General features: G+C 37.0%; 1 protein-coding gene across 2 annotated transcripts; it reads right to left on the reverse strand.

Moving 5' to 3' along the window:
* LOC122653809 lies at window positions 1–4,985 on the reverse strand. 2 transcript variants are annotated; one of them, XM_043847752.1, is made up of 4 exons: window positions 4,824–4,985; window positions 4,247–4,793; window positions 2,373–2,636; window positions 1–20 (listed from the first exon to the last, which is right to left on the reverse strand). In XM_043847752.1, exons 2-3 carry the CDS (start codon window positions 4,725–4,727, stop codon window positions 2,389–2,391), a joined length of 729 nt encoding a protein of 242 aa, XP_043703687.1. In that variant the 5' UTR covers window positions 4,728–4,793; window positions 4,824–4,985; the 3' UTR covers window positions 1–20; window positions 2,373–2,388. The 2 variants fall into 2 exon arrangements, with proteins under 2 accessions (XP_043703687.1, XP_043703686.1); XM_043847751.1 differs by lacking the exon at window positions 1–20 and having other exon boundaries at window positions 2,224–2,636.
* Between the last annotated feature and the right edge of the window lie 11,249 nt (window positions 4,986–16,234).

Raw genomic sequence — 16,234 nt, forward strand, 5'->3', positions numbered from 1 at the left:
TTTATATATATATATATATATCTTCTCTGGCCCTCTCTCATTAAGTGAGAGCAGCCAGCCTCTTGCTCTCTCAATCTCTCTCTTCTCCTCCTCCTGTCTCTCTTTCTCTGCATGTTTCTCTTTATTTACACAACTAAAACAAATAAACGACCCCCCATGATAGACTACTTAGTTTCACAACTTAAAGAACACCATACATGATAAACATCACCATGAATAACTGTCACCATAATTACCAAACAGACCATCACAACTTCAACATTTCTCTTTTCTCCCAATCGGTAGTCCTCCTTTTCCGTCTTCTCTTCTTCTCTTCTTCTCTTTCTCCATTATCTTATCCTTCTCTTCTTCCTTTTCTTCTTGGCTGTTTATTCTTACTGCTTTGCCTTGTTACATGGTATTAGAGCCTTAAACGATCATTCACCACTATCCTTATTCTTGTTTTGAGAGTTCCATTAGGGTTCTCTCTTAGGTGTTCAACAACCTGTGGTATTTTTTGTTCTCTCTGAAACCCTAGTTGGTGAAATATGAAAAACCGTAGTTTTTCATGTTGATGAATATTATTATTTGCATAGAGCATATTGGTACTACCCTGCACATGAAGATGTATCGTATACACTGCTTAACCATATTTCTCGCTCAGTTCAATTTCAATGAAATATTTTACCCTGCAGACAGAAATATCTAAGACTAAAATATCCCTGCAATACCACTTAATGCTTTATTCCTTAACAACACCCCCCCCCCTGCCCAAAAAAAAATTAAGGGAAATCATACATTGGATATTTTTCTTTTTGGATGGTCGAATCTTTTGATAAATTTAAGTTTTCTTAGTACATGAAATTGAATAGTACTGCTCAACAAGGAAATAAGTAAAAAAGAGAGAAAAAAAAACATTAATAGAAGAGGATGTGACAATTGCTTTCAGTAGGAATAAATTTTTGGTTTCCCCCTCATTCATCATTGATAGTTCTAACACATTTTTTTCTTTTTTTTTTTTTCTTTTTTTTTTTTTTTTTGAGGGGGTGGGGGGTTGAAACAATACAATTTGAAACTATTATTGCACCTGTAATTGGATGCAAGATGTTCCATTTCATTTTCTTTTGATAAGCATGATATTAATCAAACCATGTGTTACTAGGACTTCTGCCAAAAACGTATGTAAGCTGTGTTTGCTGCAAGACAGCAAGACCAAGGAGTCTGAACCTTTTTTTTTTTTTTTTGGCTAACAAGAAATATGGAGTTTTATGTTCAGGAAACTTTAAGTTCATATTTCTTTATCTTTGTATGGATACTTCGTTGTGAACATAACATTAACATATGCTGCAAATTGATATTGCTCTCTACTGGGGTGCTGTTTGATTGATATTTACAAGATATATTATTACTCCGGAGAAACATTATTAGTGTGGAAAGTGTGTGCATATCCGTTACCTTTTCCGTCTCATTGCGTTGTTACCAAAATTGTGACATTTGAAATTTTTTTCTTCAGCATGTGAGAACAAATTATCGGACTGTTGAGGGCTCAAATACCACCAGTGAAGGTAGCTTATCAGTTACCTGAGAAGGTTATGTTATCACATGATTAAATATTGGTCTTGCAGCATGAATTTTCACAATATTCGCAGCTGCTTCAGTTTAAGTATTTCCAAGAATGTCATCAAGCAGCATGCTAAGACTGTCATACTTGTACAGGAACATCCATTCAAAGGAAAATGTAATATTGTGACCCTTAGTGTAACTAAAAAAGTGTACAGTTCATGGTGATTAAATTTTTTGTGGACTTTCCTGCTGCTCTTTTTTACTTTTAAAGCGTATGGCATATGTCTGTGTGCACTTAAAAAGGTCCTAATAATAATATAGGAGATTTCAGAACCAAAATGTTGCTTCTTTTTTTTTTTCATGAAAAGAACCAAAATATTTTGCTCCTTGGCACCATCCATGCCATTGAATTGGAAACAAAAATATTGGCTTGCAAATGGGAAAACATAATAAATAAACTTGAAAATTTTCCAAAGCTTTTCTCACTGAATTTTGCACTCCAAGTTATGGTCATATTACAATAGAACTATAGAAGAAAGCGAAAAATGCTTTCAACTGTCCTGATGGTGAAATCTGAAATTCGAAACCATGCTTGTAAGTTCATCTATCTGTTGTAACAAGCAACAGTCCTCTTAAGGAACATGGAGCCTTTTGAGCAGTCATGTGCATTGAGAGGTATTATCCTTTAACTTAAAAGAGTTTTATTTACTTAGATTTCATCTTTTCTTCTGTTTCTGATTCTTGAATTCATGCATCGTTGTGCTTGATCAAATTCTTTACGGGCATTCTTACTGTAATATCCTGAAAGTAGAAACAAATTATGTACCAGGCTACCAGCTGTGGCCATCACCAATCAAATTTTACATGCCCAAGCTTCTTAGAGGGACCCTTAGTAACATGGGTGACCCTTTTCTTGCTGCTCAAGATTCGTAGGCTCTGCCTCAGTATGTCTACCTCCCTTTCCTTTTTGACTCCTTCCTTCTCCATGGTAGCTATTTTGGCTTTCAAGTCTTGGACTGTTTCTTCCTTACCATTCAATTCCCTCTTCAATGCTTCTATGGTGTTCTGCTCCTCTCCCCAATACAGTCTATCTCCTGCAGTAGTAATGGCTGACACTGTTAACTTCCCAATTGTAAACTAAATCAGATCATATACTTTTTGTAAGGGTAGTTCATGTAACAATGGCACATTGGGTCCTCTGAGAAAATGGAAAATGGAAAAATAAATTAAAAAGATATTAAGCCTGACCAAAATTAAGAAAGGGAGAGGGTTCTCTCAACAAGTAGCATAGAGGAGCACACCAATGAGAGGCAATGAAATGGTTTCATACGTAGAGCCAAAGAAGTCATATCATGTGAGGAGGAGAAACTTTGCAACTAGTTTAGTGAACCTTTTTCCATTAAAAAAAAAAGGGAGAGGGTTTCCTTTGACGCCAATGTAAGGGGGGGATCTCTCACACTCCAATGCAGACACAGAGAATGGTATCATCCACATGGTCAAGCCGTCAAGGTCGGAGAGAAAACAATAAATGAGGATGTAAGAAACATAGAAGCAACAGAGTAAAATGTTAAAAATACCATACCGTGATGAGGATGATATAACCATGGTTCTAAGTATCAATATCGTATCGTCCATATCGGGCGATATTTATCGGCTTTGCTAGTCACCAATACCGTATCGATAGCACGGTACGGACAAGGGGTCAAATGATCAGAAAACTCATTTTTAAGGAATTTCAGGGGTAATTCTATCCGATACAATCGATTCAGGCAGATACCGTATCAGTATCAATATCATATCGGTTTTGCGTGTTGTCGATACCCATTCCGATAGTGTGCACTAAAACCATGGATATAACATATATGAAACGATGTATATTATGGAAAACCAAATCCCATCATAGTTCAGATGTCTCTCTAGAAACTGTTGAATGGGGGAATTACCACTAAAGAGAACTGAATTGGTCTCTTTGCATTGATTATGCATGTGTTTTTTACCTCAAGGAAAAGGAAACTGAATGCCATTTGTCTCTTTCGTGTCTTTTCTCAAAAAGGATATGGGCAGCAAGGATGTTAGGACTTGGATCAGAATACCTTAAGAGCTCATCTATATTTTTTAGTTCCAGATTCAACTCTTCTTTAAAGAAATCTCTTCATTGCTGGTTTTTTTCAATTACCAGCTACTTTTCGTGTAGTAGTAGAAATCAATGATTTCTCACTAGCAACCCCATCCCCACTAGGTGATGGCAAATATCGATAGGTGGGTTGTTGATCAAAACCTCTACAGGTTTCTTCTTTCTGTTGCTATAAGTACATCTTCTGTTGCTTACACAACTTGGATTTGGTATGGTTGTTTGTGATGGAAGTTTTATTAAAGAAACTAACGAAGCAGGTTGGTGATTTGCCATCAATTTCAACAAAAACTTTAGGGGGAGAGTTTGTTGTCTAATAAAAACACGCCAAAATACATCAAAAGGGATGGGATTTCTGCCTTTCATGGAGACAGGGCGAGGTGATCATTCCACCTTATCAGGAGCCATGCTCCTACGACAATCTTTTTTTTCCCAAAACTTTGTTATTGTTGAATCAACAATCATGTCAGTGGCCATGGAGATCTTCACACTGAATGTGTGTGTGTGTTTAAGAGAGAGAGAGAGAGAGAGAGAGAGAGAGAGAGAAAGTGAAAGAGGGGGGGATTGTGTCACCTTGATGAGCTCTCTGAATGAGAGTGTCAAGCTCTGTCTTGATAGCAATGTAGAGTCTCTTCCATTTCTCCACAGCCTCATCCCGACGGGCTTGTTCCTCCCTCAAGTGCTCAACCAAGAATTTGCTTCCCAGCAGTTGCAATTGCCACTCTTTACTGTCACTTTTCCCTGCAACTACACCATTCTCCATCCCCTGAATTCTCACCTCTTTGGCTGTCAATTCCTTTCTTAACCTCCTCACCTCCTCTCTCAACTTCTTCCTCTCATCCTTCCACTCTGCTTCCTTCCACGCACTGATCCTCACCTGTCGCTCGTGGGTTTGACATTCCATCTCTCTCAATTGCTTTATCTCATGAATCTCATCCTGTAATAGCTTTATCTTCTCCCTAAGCCCCATGTAGCCGAGCTCCTTACCTGGGCTGCTCTCCTTCTTGCTTATGATGCTACCCATACCACAGCTCTTCTTGTTTCCTTTGCTCATTTATTGATTGAAGTCAAGAAGGTAATGGAATGAATTTCCAGTAATGAAGGAGCAAAAGAAGAGAATCCCAAAGTGTGGTGGAGTGTAATTGATGCTAGTAATTCACTTTTTTTGGAATAGAATATCTAGATGACATGATGGTGGTGAAGGACCATAAATTCTTTGCAGAAGGCAGAGGCTCCTTCCATGTATGAGCCATTCCCTGCATATATCATTTAAGTTGTTTTTCCACTGTGCTGAGGACAGCTCTCCTCAATCAGTTAACTCACATCATTAATCGAAGTTGTCAACCAGAGCCCGTGAAGAATAAAGATGACTTGCCAGAGTTAAACACAGTAGATTTGATACATTGGATGGATATACGTATCCAAACACGGGCACCATATGATGGAATTTTTATGGTTGGCTCCACAACTATATGACCCATGTGTTTGATAAAATTACTCACTTAGAATGCAAAGTTGTTTTGTGGGGTGGCATGTGCAGGCATTGGTTATTTGGTTGGTAAGGTAGAAAATGGCGTCAGGTAAGAACACTGGTAGCTGCTATGTTTATGTTAATAAGTCCCACCATAAAGATTTTACACTAACAGACCAGTACAATTGGAAAACAACTCGGTAAGAACACTGGAAGCTGCTATGGATACAAAATTTGATATGTGATTGCATTGGATTCTGGACAAGGAAAAGGATGTGTACAATTGGAAAACAACTCGGTAAGAACACTGGAAGCTGCTATGGATACAAAATTTGATATGTGATTGCATTGGATTCTGGACAAGGAAAAGGATGTGTAAGTAATAGTCTTCTGAATCTACCAAAGAAAGAGGCGAGGAGGACACAAATTAATGAATGTTGTTGGTGGGAGTGTAGGACCCATTTGATAATTCTCCCATTTCCAACGCAGAAACGCTGAAAAAATTAAATATATATGGACTAAATAAGGAGCAGTTCCAGCTCTTGATTGTAGTGCATGTTCTTGTCTCTCAATCCGCACTGAGATTTGAGAAGAGAGGCTGAGAGTGGAGCAAATATTTCAATCATCATAAAAGTATGTGTTCATATGGGGAAGTGGTTCTCAGTCTAGGAGTGTGGCCCACATCCGCTTTCTTGTTTCTCCATCCGTTTTTTCACTGAATTTTTATCCTTTCAAGTGTAGTGCACTATCTACTTCACCTACATGACACATCGACCGGTGCACCACAAAAGAAGAGTAATGGATTTTTATCCTTTCAAGTGTTGTACACCACCCAATGCGCCCCGTAGGTGCATTGGATAGTGTACTGCACTTGAAAGGATAGTAGGTAAGGAGTGCAATCGCACATAGTTGGAAAGGATTCGAAAGGAATCAAGAACCGGAGTGCAAACTAGAACGGGATTGACTTGGTTCACTGATGGTCTCACTCGTGCTCCTTGTGTCTATCTCTATCCTCCCCCAAACAAAGGGTAGAGAAGTCCAGGCATTTCTACCTTTCATGGGGATAGGACGGTCATTTCGCCCCCTCTGTGTCTAGGTGCAGCATACATGTGCGCCCATAAAAATCGATGTCTGGGCATGTAGTCCCTACATCAATGAAGGGGTCAATGAGAGCGTACGCAGCAGAATCAACATGCATGGGATATTTGATTACACGAAGGATGGGGCAGTAAATTCACCCACTCGATATGGTCGAAATCCAGTCAAAACCAAGAATTTTTTTCCCAGCCAACTTGAGGCGGTGATTTCAAGGCTTAGAAATGGTTTTTTTTTTTTTTTAATCTGATTTTTTCTATACAACCTATTTTTGACATTCTAAACACAATGCATGAACCATTTTCACACAAAAAAAAAATCAAAATGATACTTGTGGTTTTTGACCCAAGTTTACTAGTGTATGCACAGTGTACTAAGAATCATAGTTGTCAAGGGTGATGCTTATTTAAAGTAAATAGTTTATATTTGTTATTTCATTTACTTAAGATATTATTTATAAATAATCAAATATCCCTTATTTAAATCTAATAAAAATAGTTTTAAAAAAAGGATAAAAAGTCAACCTCCAGTTCAAGAACAAAAAACTGGATTTTCGGCGATTAATGCAATTTTCAACTTTTGAATGCTAGGATTTTTTTTAATATGATATAACATTGTTAAAAACCCAAAGTGCAGTAAAATATTCTTTTTGTTATGATATTTAAAAAATATTTTCATTCAGAACGATTTTAAACAGCATTCACATACACCAAATAAGTTTTGACCAAAATATAAATCTTTCAACATAAATCAGATTGCAGCTTTGGTTGCCCCCGTGATGATGTAGGGACTACACGGCCAGACAATCTCTTGCCCAATAAAATATTTGGCAATTTTACCTTCCTTTAATCTCTCATAAAAAAAAAAAAACTCAAAAGTTCTATTTTCTTTTGAAATTTATTATTTAATTAATAATTTTGGGGTAAATATATCCAAAAAATCATCCTAAAAAGTTCTTCAGGGTGGCGTAAATATTTTTTTTTGTGACAGATCAATGGGCCATAAATTTTATGGATATGTAGAGTCAAGGTTCTTACCTATATGTTAAGTTTGAGTAACAAATAAAATTTGCCAAGTGACAGAGTAAAGCTTTGAAAATATAAGAGCTCTGAAATGTGTACTTAAATAGGACTAAAAAAAATACAAGAATGCATGGCTTTAAAGGACAAGTACTTGATTGACTTACAGAAATTTGACACATGGCTAATTAGTGTAACTTATCCAAAGGATAGTTGACTAAACCAATTATGGACTGTCCACATGGCTAAAAATGATCATCAGTCCCAATATGCATATCGAGCCAGACTGTCCTAATAAACTTGTAATAATTTTAAGTAAAAAATATTATGAAAACCATCTTTTATCTCAAGATAAGTTTATTACTACATGCTTAGATCGATTATAGGGAAAGAACCCTTGCTACAAATATGTTGTGAAACTCTATACAGATAATTTACTGAAATACCCTTCAGCTCCTACATCCTCTTAACGACCCTTCAGAATCAGCCCACCTATGTAGGTGTGGCCTACAAATGGTTTTTTAGTCCATATTTTCAGTTTATTACTACATGCTACATAACTTTTAGCATTCATTTCACTATGATAATAATTGTTTTTTTATTAGATACATTTTCTTTTTGTACGGAATTATTAGGGCAAAAAGTGTATGTTTTTGTCCAAAGTCTGAATTATTAGGGCAAAAAGCACACCCACACATATAAAGTGTTACATATTTAATGTCTTTCTTCACAAATATTAACATTACCTCCCTTAGTTGATTTGTTAAAGGTAAATTGGAGATGAATGGTTTAATATGGCAATGGAGAAAAGATGTAAATCACATGGTTTCTTCTTTCTTGAGATCCACTTTAGACCATAAATGAGAGGGTCCCACAATATAAACAAAATGAGTTTGGCGAATGGGAGGTTAATACAATTTTGTGCTTTCAATACATAGTATAGGCAGACGTATTAGTCTTTCATTAAAAAGAAAAAGACATATTTGTAGCATCAATTGCTTTTAAGGGGGTTACAAAGTACAATAATAAATTTTTGGGAAAAGGAACGCACCCCATCGTGCGTCTGGGCGTTTGTGTACTTGCACCCAATTACAGTCGACGTGAAATGACCAGCCCACCCCCATGGAAAGGTAGGGATGTATCAGTCATTTCAGGCCCGACTATGTGTGGGTGTAGGTGCATGCCCATACGCACGATCGGGTGGCATTCTTTCTTCTTAAATTTAAAATCTATATAAAAAGAATAAAAAAAAAAAAAATAGAGGGGTAAGCCGTGACAATAATAAAGTGGTATAATGAGAGAATATTTAGGGAGAGGGTTTCCTGTTGCCATCATGAGAAGGAATCTATATGCTATCACCACTTAGTGGTCTAAAAAAAATGTATCAATCTATGTCGATCCCATATTTTTAAAATAGATAAAATAAAAATATGAAATATTCATTTATGCGAGAGAGCATGGAAAAGAATCTGCACATCGACAATGTGTGAATCTTTTCCCAAGATATTTATCAAAGAAATTTTGTGTAATAGGTATAATAAAGGAGATATTGTGATGATAACCATAAACTAGTGAGAAATAAAATTTCTTTCCTTTGTAATTTTCATTTTTAACATAAAATTAATATTTTAAAAAAAATGGATCCACCAAGAGGAAATATGTATTTTTTCTAATAAACTACATAATTTATTTACTAATAGAGAAGTAAAAAGTAATCCTTCCAGATGATTTGTCTCCTCCAAGTGGTTTACGTCTTAGGAATAAAAAATGAAGAAAGATTATACAGTTATTTTTCAATCGAAAAAACATAATTCTTTTATAGAAATTTATCCCAATACAATTTTTATTTTATTAATAAAATTTTAAGGCAAATTTAACAACATATCTAACCCAAATTTTAAATAAAAAGTTTTGAAGATGGTCTTTTTCACTAAAAATAAATGATAAATTTAATTTTACAGTCCACTCATGAGCTTTCTCCTTCTAATGAAAAAAACCAAATATGATTCATCTATGAATTAGGGTAACCTTATTAATATAGGAAAAAAATTATACTTATAATGTCTCATTCACAAATGTCACCATCAAATTAAAAGCAAAATGCTTGAGTCATTGTTTCGTCAAAAATAGAAAAACTCTTTGTCGTTATCTTTTATTAATTAGAGATGACATTGAGGATTAAAGTTGAAGGACATGAAGACCTTTTGGCTTCTCGAAATCCAACTAAAGAGGGGTGATCTGTCCCCAACCGTACCCATGTGGGTAGCTGATCCGAATGTAGGAAAGACAGAAAGGCAAAAAATTTTAGACAAAAAGTAGAGAAATAAATGGGGTGAGCCCAATCGAGCTATTAGCTAACTGGTTTATAAACTTGTACCATACCATTCACTTAAAAGCTGCAACATTGAAATATGCATTTAAGTAGAATAAGTATGGGTTGGTGTTCTCTATAGGGAAGTGTCAAGCATGGCCCTTGCGTGTATGGGGTCAATGAGAGCATGCGTTGGCATCATGGGAATGAGATTTTTGTCTTTCATGGGGGTTGGGCGATCATTTCATCTCTTCTATGTTTAGACGTGGATAATACACTCCCCCACAAAAAACTTTCTTCCCATAAATATATACATGGAGAGGGTATTTTGCTTAGCAACATGGTCTCTATATCAACACGGGGTCAATAGATTCAATACGGAAAGGCATTTCACATTTATATAAATTTGTGCACCAATAATACCCTATTTTTAAAAAATGCATATAATGTAAAAATAAAATCTAAATAAATATTAAAAATTTGGAAAATATAAGGAGTATGTTACAAATGCAGAATTATCCTATTGATTTAGGATCGAAAGGATACAAAAAACCATATAAATCAACGAATACAAAATAATAACAAAAAAATATACAATATGCAAATCCTAAAAAGCAATATGAAAAATAAAAAAATAATCCAAAATAAATTAGAGAATAAAAAGAAAGACCTAAACTAACTAAGAATATAAAATGCTCAAACTAACAAAAAAACATAAAAAAATAAAAAAAATCCATTGAAAAAACACTAAATCTTGTGAAAACATTGGCATATCACTGATGTTCAGCTTACGGAGCTTCAAGATGATATAATATAGATGTCCTAAGGGTGTGCACCATGGTTTGAGGTATCGGATCGGATTGGTCGATTTTGGTCGGATCGGATTGCTATCGATCCGATCCAACTATACAAACAGGGGTAAAAATGTAAAAAAATAGTTTCTTTTTAGAGAGAATTGCCTAGATCTACTCATCTATTTGATAACAAAAAGATTTACAGGAGTGGTAGGTATAATTTATATTTTACAATAGCAAACTACCATATTAAAAAGATTTTTCCAATCCCCATCCAAGTAAAAAAAGCTACAAGAACAACCAAAAATACCCCCCATCTTTCTCTCTCCTCCATCCCCCTCTTCCCCCCTCTACTAACCCGCCCCCACCACCAGCACCGCCACCCTCCCACCCCTCCCCTGCAAACCCACTACCATGGTCTCCTTCCTTAATGAATCATTCAATAAAAGGAAAAACAATCCAAGCAGCTAGGAATAGAATGAATAAGAAATCCCAAACAATCTCTCTCTCTCTCTCTCTCTCTCTCTCTCTTAAGAAATATATGTCTGCGCTTTGGTTCCTTTTCCGCAACTATTAGTCTCTCCACCGCTACCGTTGGAGGAAGAAGCAGAGGAAGAAGATCGCCATGACTATCCTCTTCATGCCTCACTCACTCTTACTCTTCTTCTTCCTGCTCGGACTCTTCTGTATTGAATAAATCAGTATCTTGTTTTGAGAAATTCATTTGCTTGCTCAGGTCAGGAAATCTATGACGTCAGACATAAGACTGATTTGGTTCTAAGAAATCCATTTTCTTCTTCTGCTTCCTTCCAATGTTAGGTTTAGGGTTCACGTTTATTGAATAGTTTTAGTCTTCAATTTGTTTAATAGGGTTTACCTTTGGTTTTCTCCAAAAGGGAATTTGTTGGATGTGAGGGAATGAAGTTGGAGTTGAAGTGCAATCAAAGAAAGTTTCTCCTTTGTTTTCTTTTTTCAATATTGCAAAATTTGCTCTTTCAAATTTCTTATTTTGGGATAATTCCACTGAATTCTGTGAGCAGTTTCTTTGGATTTGATTAACTGGTTTTCCACACAAAGGGTAGCGCAGGAAGCACAGAACCAGGCATTCCCCAAGAAACCACCGAGCCATTGTTGCTCTTCCATTATCTTCTTTAGGTAGTTACCTTGAACTTCAATTCGTAACTGTAGCTACCTCTGAACCAAGTCCTTATTAGATTTAAACGGGTTGCCAATCTACCGTATGCCCACTCAGGGATGAAAGTTACAAAGACTGGGCAGGTTTCCAGTGGAGGGAGGGAGGAAGATGAAGAAAAGGAAGGTTGTCAGGGGTATTTTAGGTTGTTCATGTAACCTTTTTTATTGGGATGGGGATTTGGTAAATCTTTTCAACGTCATAACTTGTCATTGTAAAATATAAATTATATCTATCAATTTTGCAAATCTTTTTTTTTATCTAGGAGATCTAGGCAATTCTCCCTTTTTTTTATTATAAGAAAATAAGGGCAAAAGTGTCATATTTACCTGAGTTTGGGCGATCCCAATCCATATCGGCTGATCCGATCCAGCCGATACCGAAATCACGAACTATGGTGTGCACAACTTAGGTTCGACTCTAGAGTGTTAACAAATTGCAATAACTTACAAAGGGCTTTGATTCTCAATTGCAAATCACACTTGCACTCTTTAAAGGTGCTTTAGAATGTAGGGGAATTGGCTTATTTATAGTTATGAGAGGCCTCCCTGCTCTCTCAGCGATGTAAAGGATTCAAATCTCGATAAGATAAAGTGTGATTTTCCATGAACAGTACAAGAGTCCCACCAATTTGTTAGGACTTTGAAAACAGAGGGGGTGGAGGACACATCAGCAAACAGGGAAAGCTCAATTCCTTCTGTTGTTTGGAAACTTTCCATTCTCATCTAACCAAATGCCTCACTTTTCTGTGTTTTTGGAAATCCGTACAATTATTCCATCCCTTAAATCGTACCTCACCGAAACCCTTTTAAACAAATGGGTATAAAAGCTATCTCTTTAGCTTTAATTTGTATTCGAAACTCCACATGGGTTGGTATTATGGGTGTAAATGAATAGTCAAAAATCATTTCCATAGTGTCCGTATCCATTTAGCATTATCCGAATCCATCCGAAAGCTAAACGGATGCGGATATAGATAGGCTATAGCTATCTGAAAACCTATATTTACATGTAAACGGATAAAATATCCGATCCATATCCATATCCGTATCCGAATCCTTCTGATAGCTAATCAAATGCGGATGCGGATATAATACTATCCGAGCCGAATCTGATCCGTTTACATCCCTAGTTGGCATTATCCATTAACATAGTCCTAACCCATAAAGAATCTAAGTTACTAGTATGTTATATAACTACACATAAAGACTTAGTAACCAAAGAAAAATGAGACAAGGGGAGTCTAAGAAACTTCATTTGATCTCTTGGGGCAAGATCTGTTCCCTAATACATGTTGGGGGGTTGAGTTTGTGTGATATTGCTACCTCTAATAAGGCCTTATAGGTGAAATTAGGTTGGAGAATGCTTACTAAGGATTCGGCTCTTTGGGTTGAGGTACTAAGAGCCAAGTACTTTTATCAAAAATTTCCCTTTGATAAGAAGGTGCTGTCCAAGAAAGGCTCTTGTATTGGGAACAATATTTCTGGTATTTTGCCCCTTTTAAAAAATTTTGTCTTTAGGAAAGTGGGAAAGGGCAGGTCTACCAATTTTTGGTGAGATCTATGGATTCCTTCGCTTCCTCAATTTTGTGTTCTCTTGACAGTACTAGTTGTGGGTGTAATAGTTGGGTGAGTGATTTTTTGGTTGGTTCAAGTTGGAATGTTGATCTTTCTTCTTGTTTGCCTTCTAACGTTGTGAGGAAAATTGTTAAAATACTCTTATCTTTAACCTAGGACCATTGGTGGCGTTCTTCGTCTCTAACCGACCTATATCCCGATGATGGCGTTTCTTTTGGAAACTTAAGCTTTATCCTAAGTTTAAGATGTTTTATTGGTGCGTTTTACATGGTGGTCTTCCAGTCACGGGAATCTTAGGAAATGAATTCCTCTTGAGACCCAGTGTGTTTTATGTTGCTCGCATAGTGAATCTTTATGACATGTTCTTCTCTCTGGTGATTGGTCTAAAAGAATATGGGCTACGGGTCCATTGGGCTTGAGAACTGAATTGTTATCCAGCTCCTCTTTTCTTGCTTTCAACACTTCTTTTTATGCTAATAGCTCTTTGTGCCATGCTGACCTTCATTGGTTCTTTTGTGTGTTTATCATTAGAGTTGCAATTTTCTTTGGCCTCTCTTAGTAATAAGATTATGGCGAATACTGCTAAAGCTAGGTCATTCAGAATGTTAACTGTTGGATTGGTGGATACGAACCTTTATCCCTTTTATTTGTCTACTCCTTCTAGATTGCTTGAACGAGATTATATTTGTTATTTTCCCAAGTATTCTCTTCTTTGCCCTTGTTGAAGTACCCTATCTTAATCTGCGCAAGAATTTCTAATCCCCTCTTAAATGCTTCAGGATGATCTTATGGTATTTGTTTGAAGATCACTTTGTTTTGGTAGCTTTAGGTTGTATGGTGGCAGGTCAGCAATTGGACGCAGAATTGTAGGGCAGTTTCCTTAGTCTTAACCATGAAGCGTCTTTGGGGTGGATGATTGCAGAAATCTGGATCGATGGCAAGGATTCGGCAGAGCTTTTACCAGTTTATATTCGAAGAGTATGACAATGGCATTTGGTTTCCAATCTTTTGGAGATTTCTAGCTTGACAAGAGAAATGTTTTTTGTATAAAAAAAGGATAATGGTGTTATAAATATGGTAAGGGGGTACAAGGCCATGGTTCAACGTTTGAATTATTTGATCTCGGGGAACAAGGGAAAGAGAACGTCACCTGGTTGAATGCGACATGCAGTCCTTGCATGCCAGACATAGGGCCACGCAAAATGACCGCCGCATCCCCCATGAAAAGGCAATCATTTTGCGTGGCCCTATGTCTAGGTGTAGGGGCCACGCATCGCACTTGAAGCGTTTGTTTATGATTTGTATTTTTGTTTTTTCCCCCTCTTTTCTCATTAGCTCCAGTTTTTTTTTTTTTTTTTTTTTTTTTGGCGTAAAATCTTCTGTAAAACAAATTTAAATGTAAAAAATAGATTTTCCATTGTTTGTTTTGTTATTTGGAAAATTTTCTTGAAGTAAAATTTTATTGGAGACTCCACTTTACTGAAAAAGGCTTTGGAAAATTTTATGCAACTGACTCGTGAGTCGTGACCTTTCGATTTTCATTTTTTATGAGGAGAAATGAGGGAAAAAAAGGCAGGAGATGAAGAAGCGAGATTAAGTTTCCATGGCTAAAAGGAATCAAGGCCATCAGAAAGATATTAATCTGGCACAAGATCATTTACATGAACCTACAATGAAACATCTTCCATCCAATCACCTTTTTTTTGGCGGTTTTTTCGGTTAATTTGGGGTCGGATTCTTGTCTGCAACATTGGGAAACACTTCAATATTGACGTCTTACTCTGTCTCGAAATCATGACCTCTGCTTCTACTAATGCATTAGCCACCGTTGTTGCCGCAGCCCCAAAGAGGATCGCTTCCGTTTCTTCTTCTCACAAGGAATCCCTCTACCCTTGGTCTACACCTCTCTCAACTCCCTCAGATTAACTTTGATGGTCCTCACCCCAAATAGGTTCGACTCGGGGTATCCACCGTTCTCTCTATCTCTCTAGTAATGCTTGTGGCTGGTCCGTTTTCGCCGCTCTCCATATCAATTTCATCGAGAGGGAGCTCAACCATATTGCGCAACTTGACACTGCAACCGTCTTGTGTGGCATGCTTGCACATTGTTGTGTAGATTGAGAAGTCCGAGCTCGGATATAACAAGGGAGGAATGGGTATCTTGTTCAGTAGTAGTGAAGCAGAATCAACCCAATTTGCTTCATCCTTAGCGATCTATCTTGAAGTTCAAGTTTAACTGTACTTTGCCAGTTCCACCGTTAACACAGCAAGTTCCCTTTTCTGCTTTTATCTGTTCCACCATTAACAGAGCAAACTCCCTTACATCCTTTTTCTTTAAAAAGATTCATAATCCATTTTCTTGAGACATCTGAAAACTATTTGAGCATTTTTCACAAATAGTTGGTGGGCATTGGTTTGTCAGCATACATTATTTCTCCACACGTCAGATGGAATAATTATCACCTCCAATTCGCGGGCACCTTCCAATTCTCCCAATTCCTCTAATATGGGGGAGTGGATATATCCCACCTTTGGGCAGTGTTTTCGGGTAGGGGGTAGGGTGGTCATTTCCATCCCATGTGAGGAATTGAAGGGGGCAGCAAATTGGAGGGGATAACGATTCCGTCAGATGGGCGTGACCAACCACACGATGAGTGAGGTGAATGATACACAGCCCATACTGGCATAACTTGGATGTAGGTGATAGAAAACCTCAGATGGGTAGAAGGACATTAAACATTTTACCTAATTATGTATGGGATTTAACAAACACAGGAAAATTTTGCACAACATTACATGTAAAATTTTAAATTTTACATCGAAACAAACGCAGCCAATTAGGAGAAAAAAATGAGACATTAGCAGTGTCCCACACTCCCACCCAGAATCCCATCCTTTTGCCCAGCTTGCGGTATACCATGCGCTGTCTCGCGCTTCGCTATCCACCACAACATCCCCTGACCAGCACATCACTTATGGTCCAAATCTAACAAAAAAAAATTTATGCTCCAAAATCTCTCTCCGTTCTCCACAGGCTGAGCCGCTGAGCATTTTCTGCAACAAGTGGGCTTGATCGGGTTGGGACTTATGAGTTATAAGCCT

Source organism: Telopea speciosissima, chromosome 3 (genome assembly GCF_018873765.1).
Source record: "Telopea speciosissima isolate NSW1024214 ecotype Mountain lineage chromosome 3, Tspe_v1, whole genome shotgun sequence".
NCBI classification, from domain to species: Eukaryota; Viridiplantae; Streptophyta; class Magnoliopsida; order Proteales; family Proteaceae; genus Telopea; species Telopea speciosissima.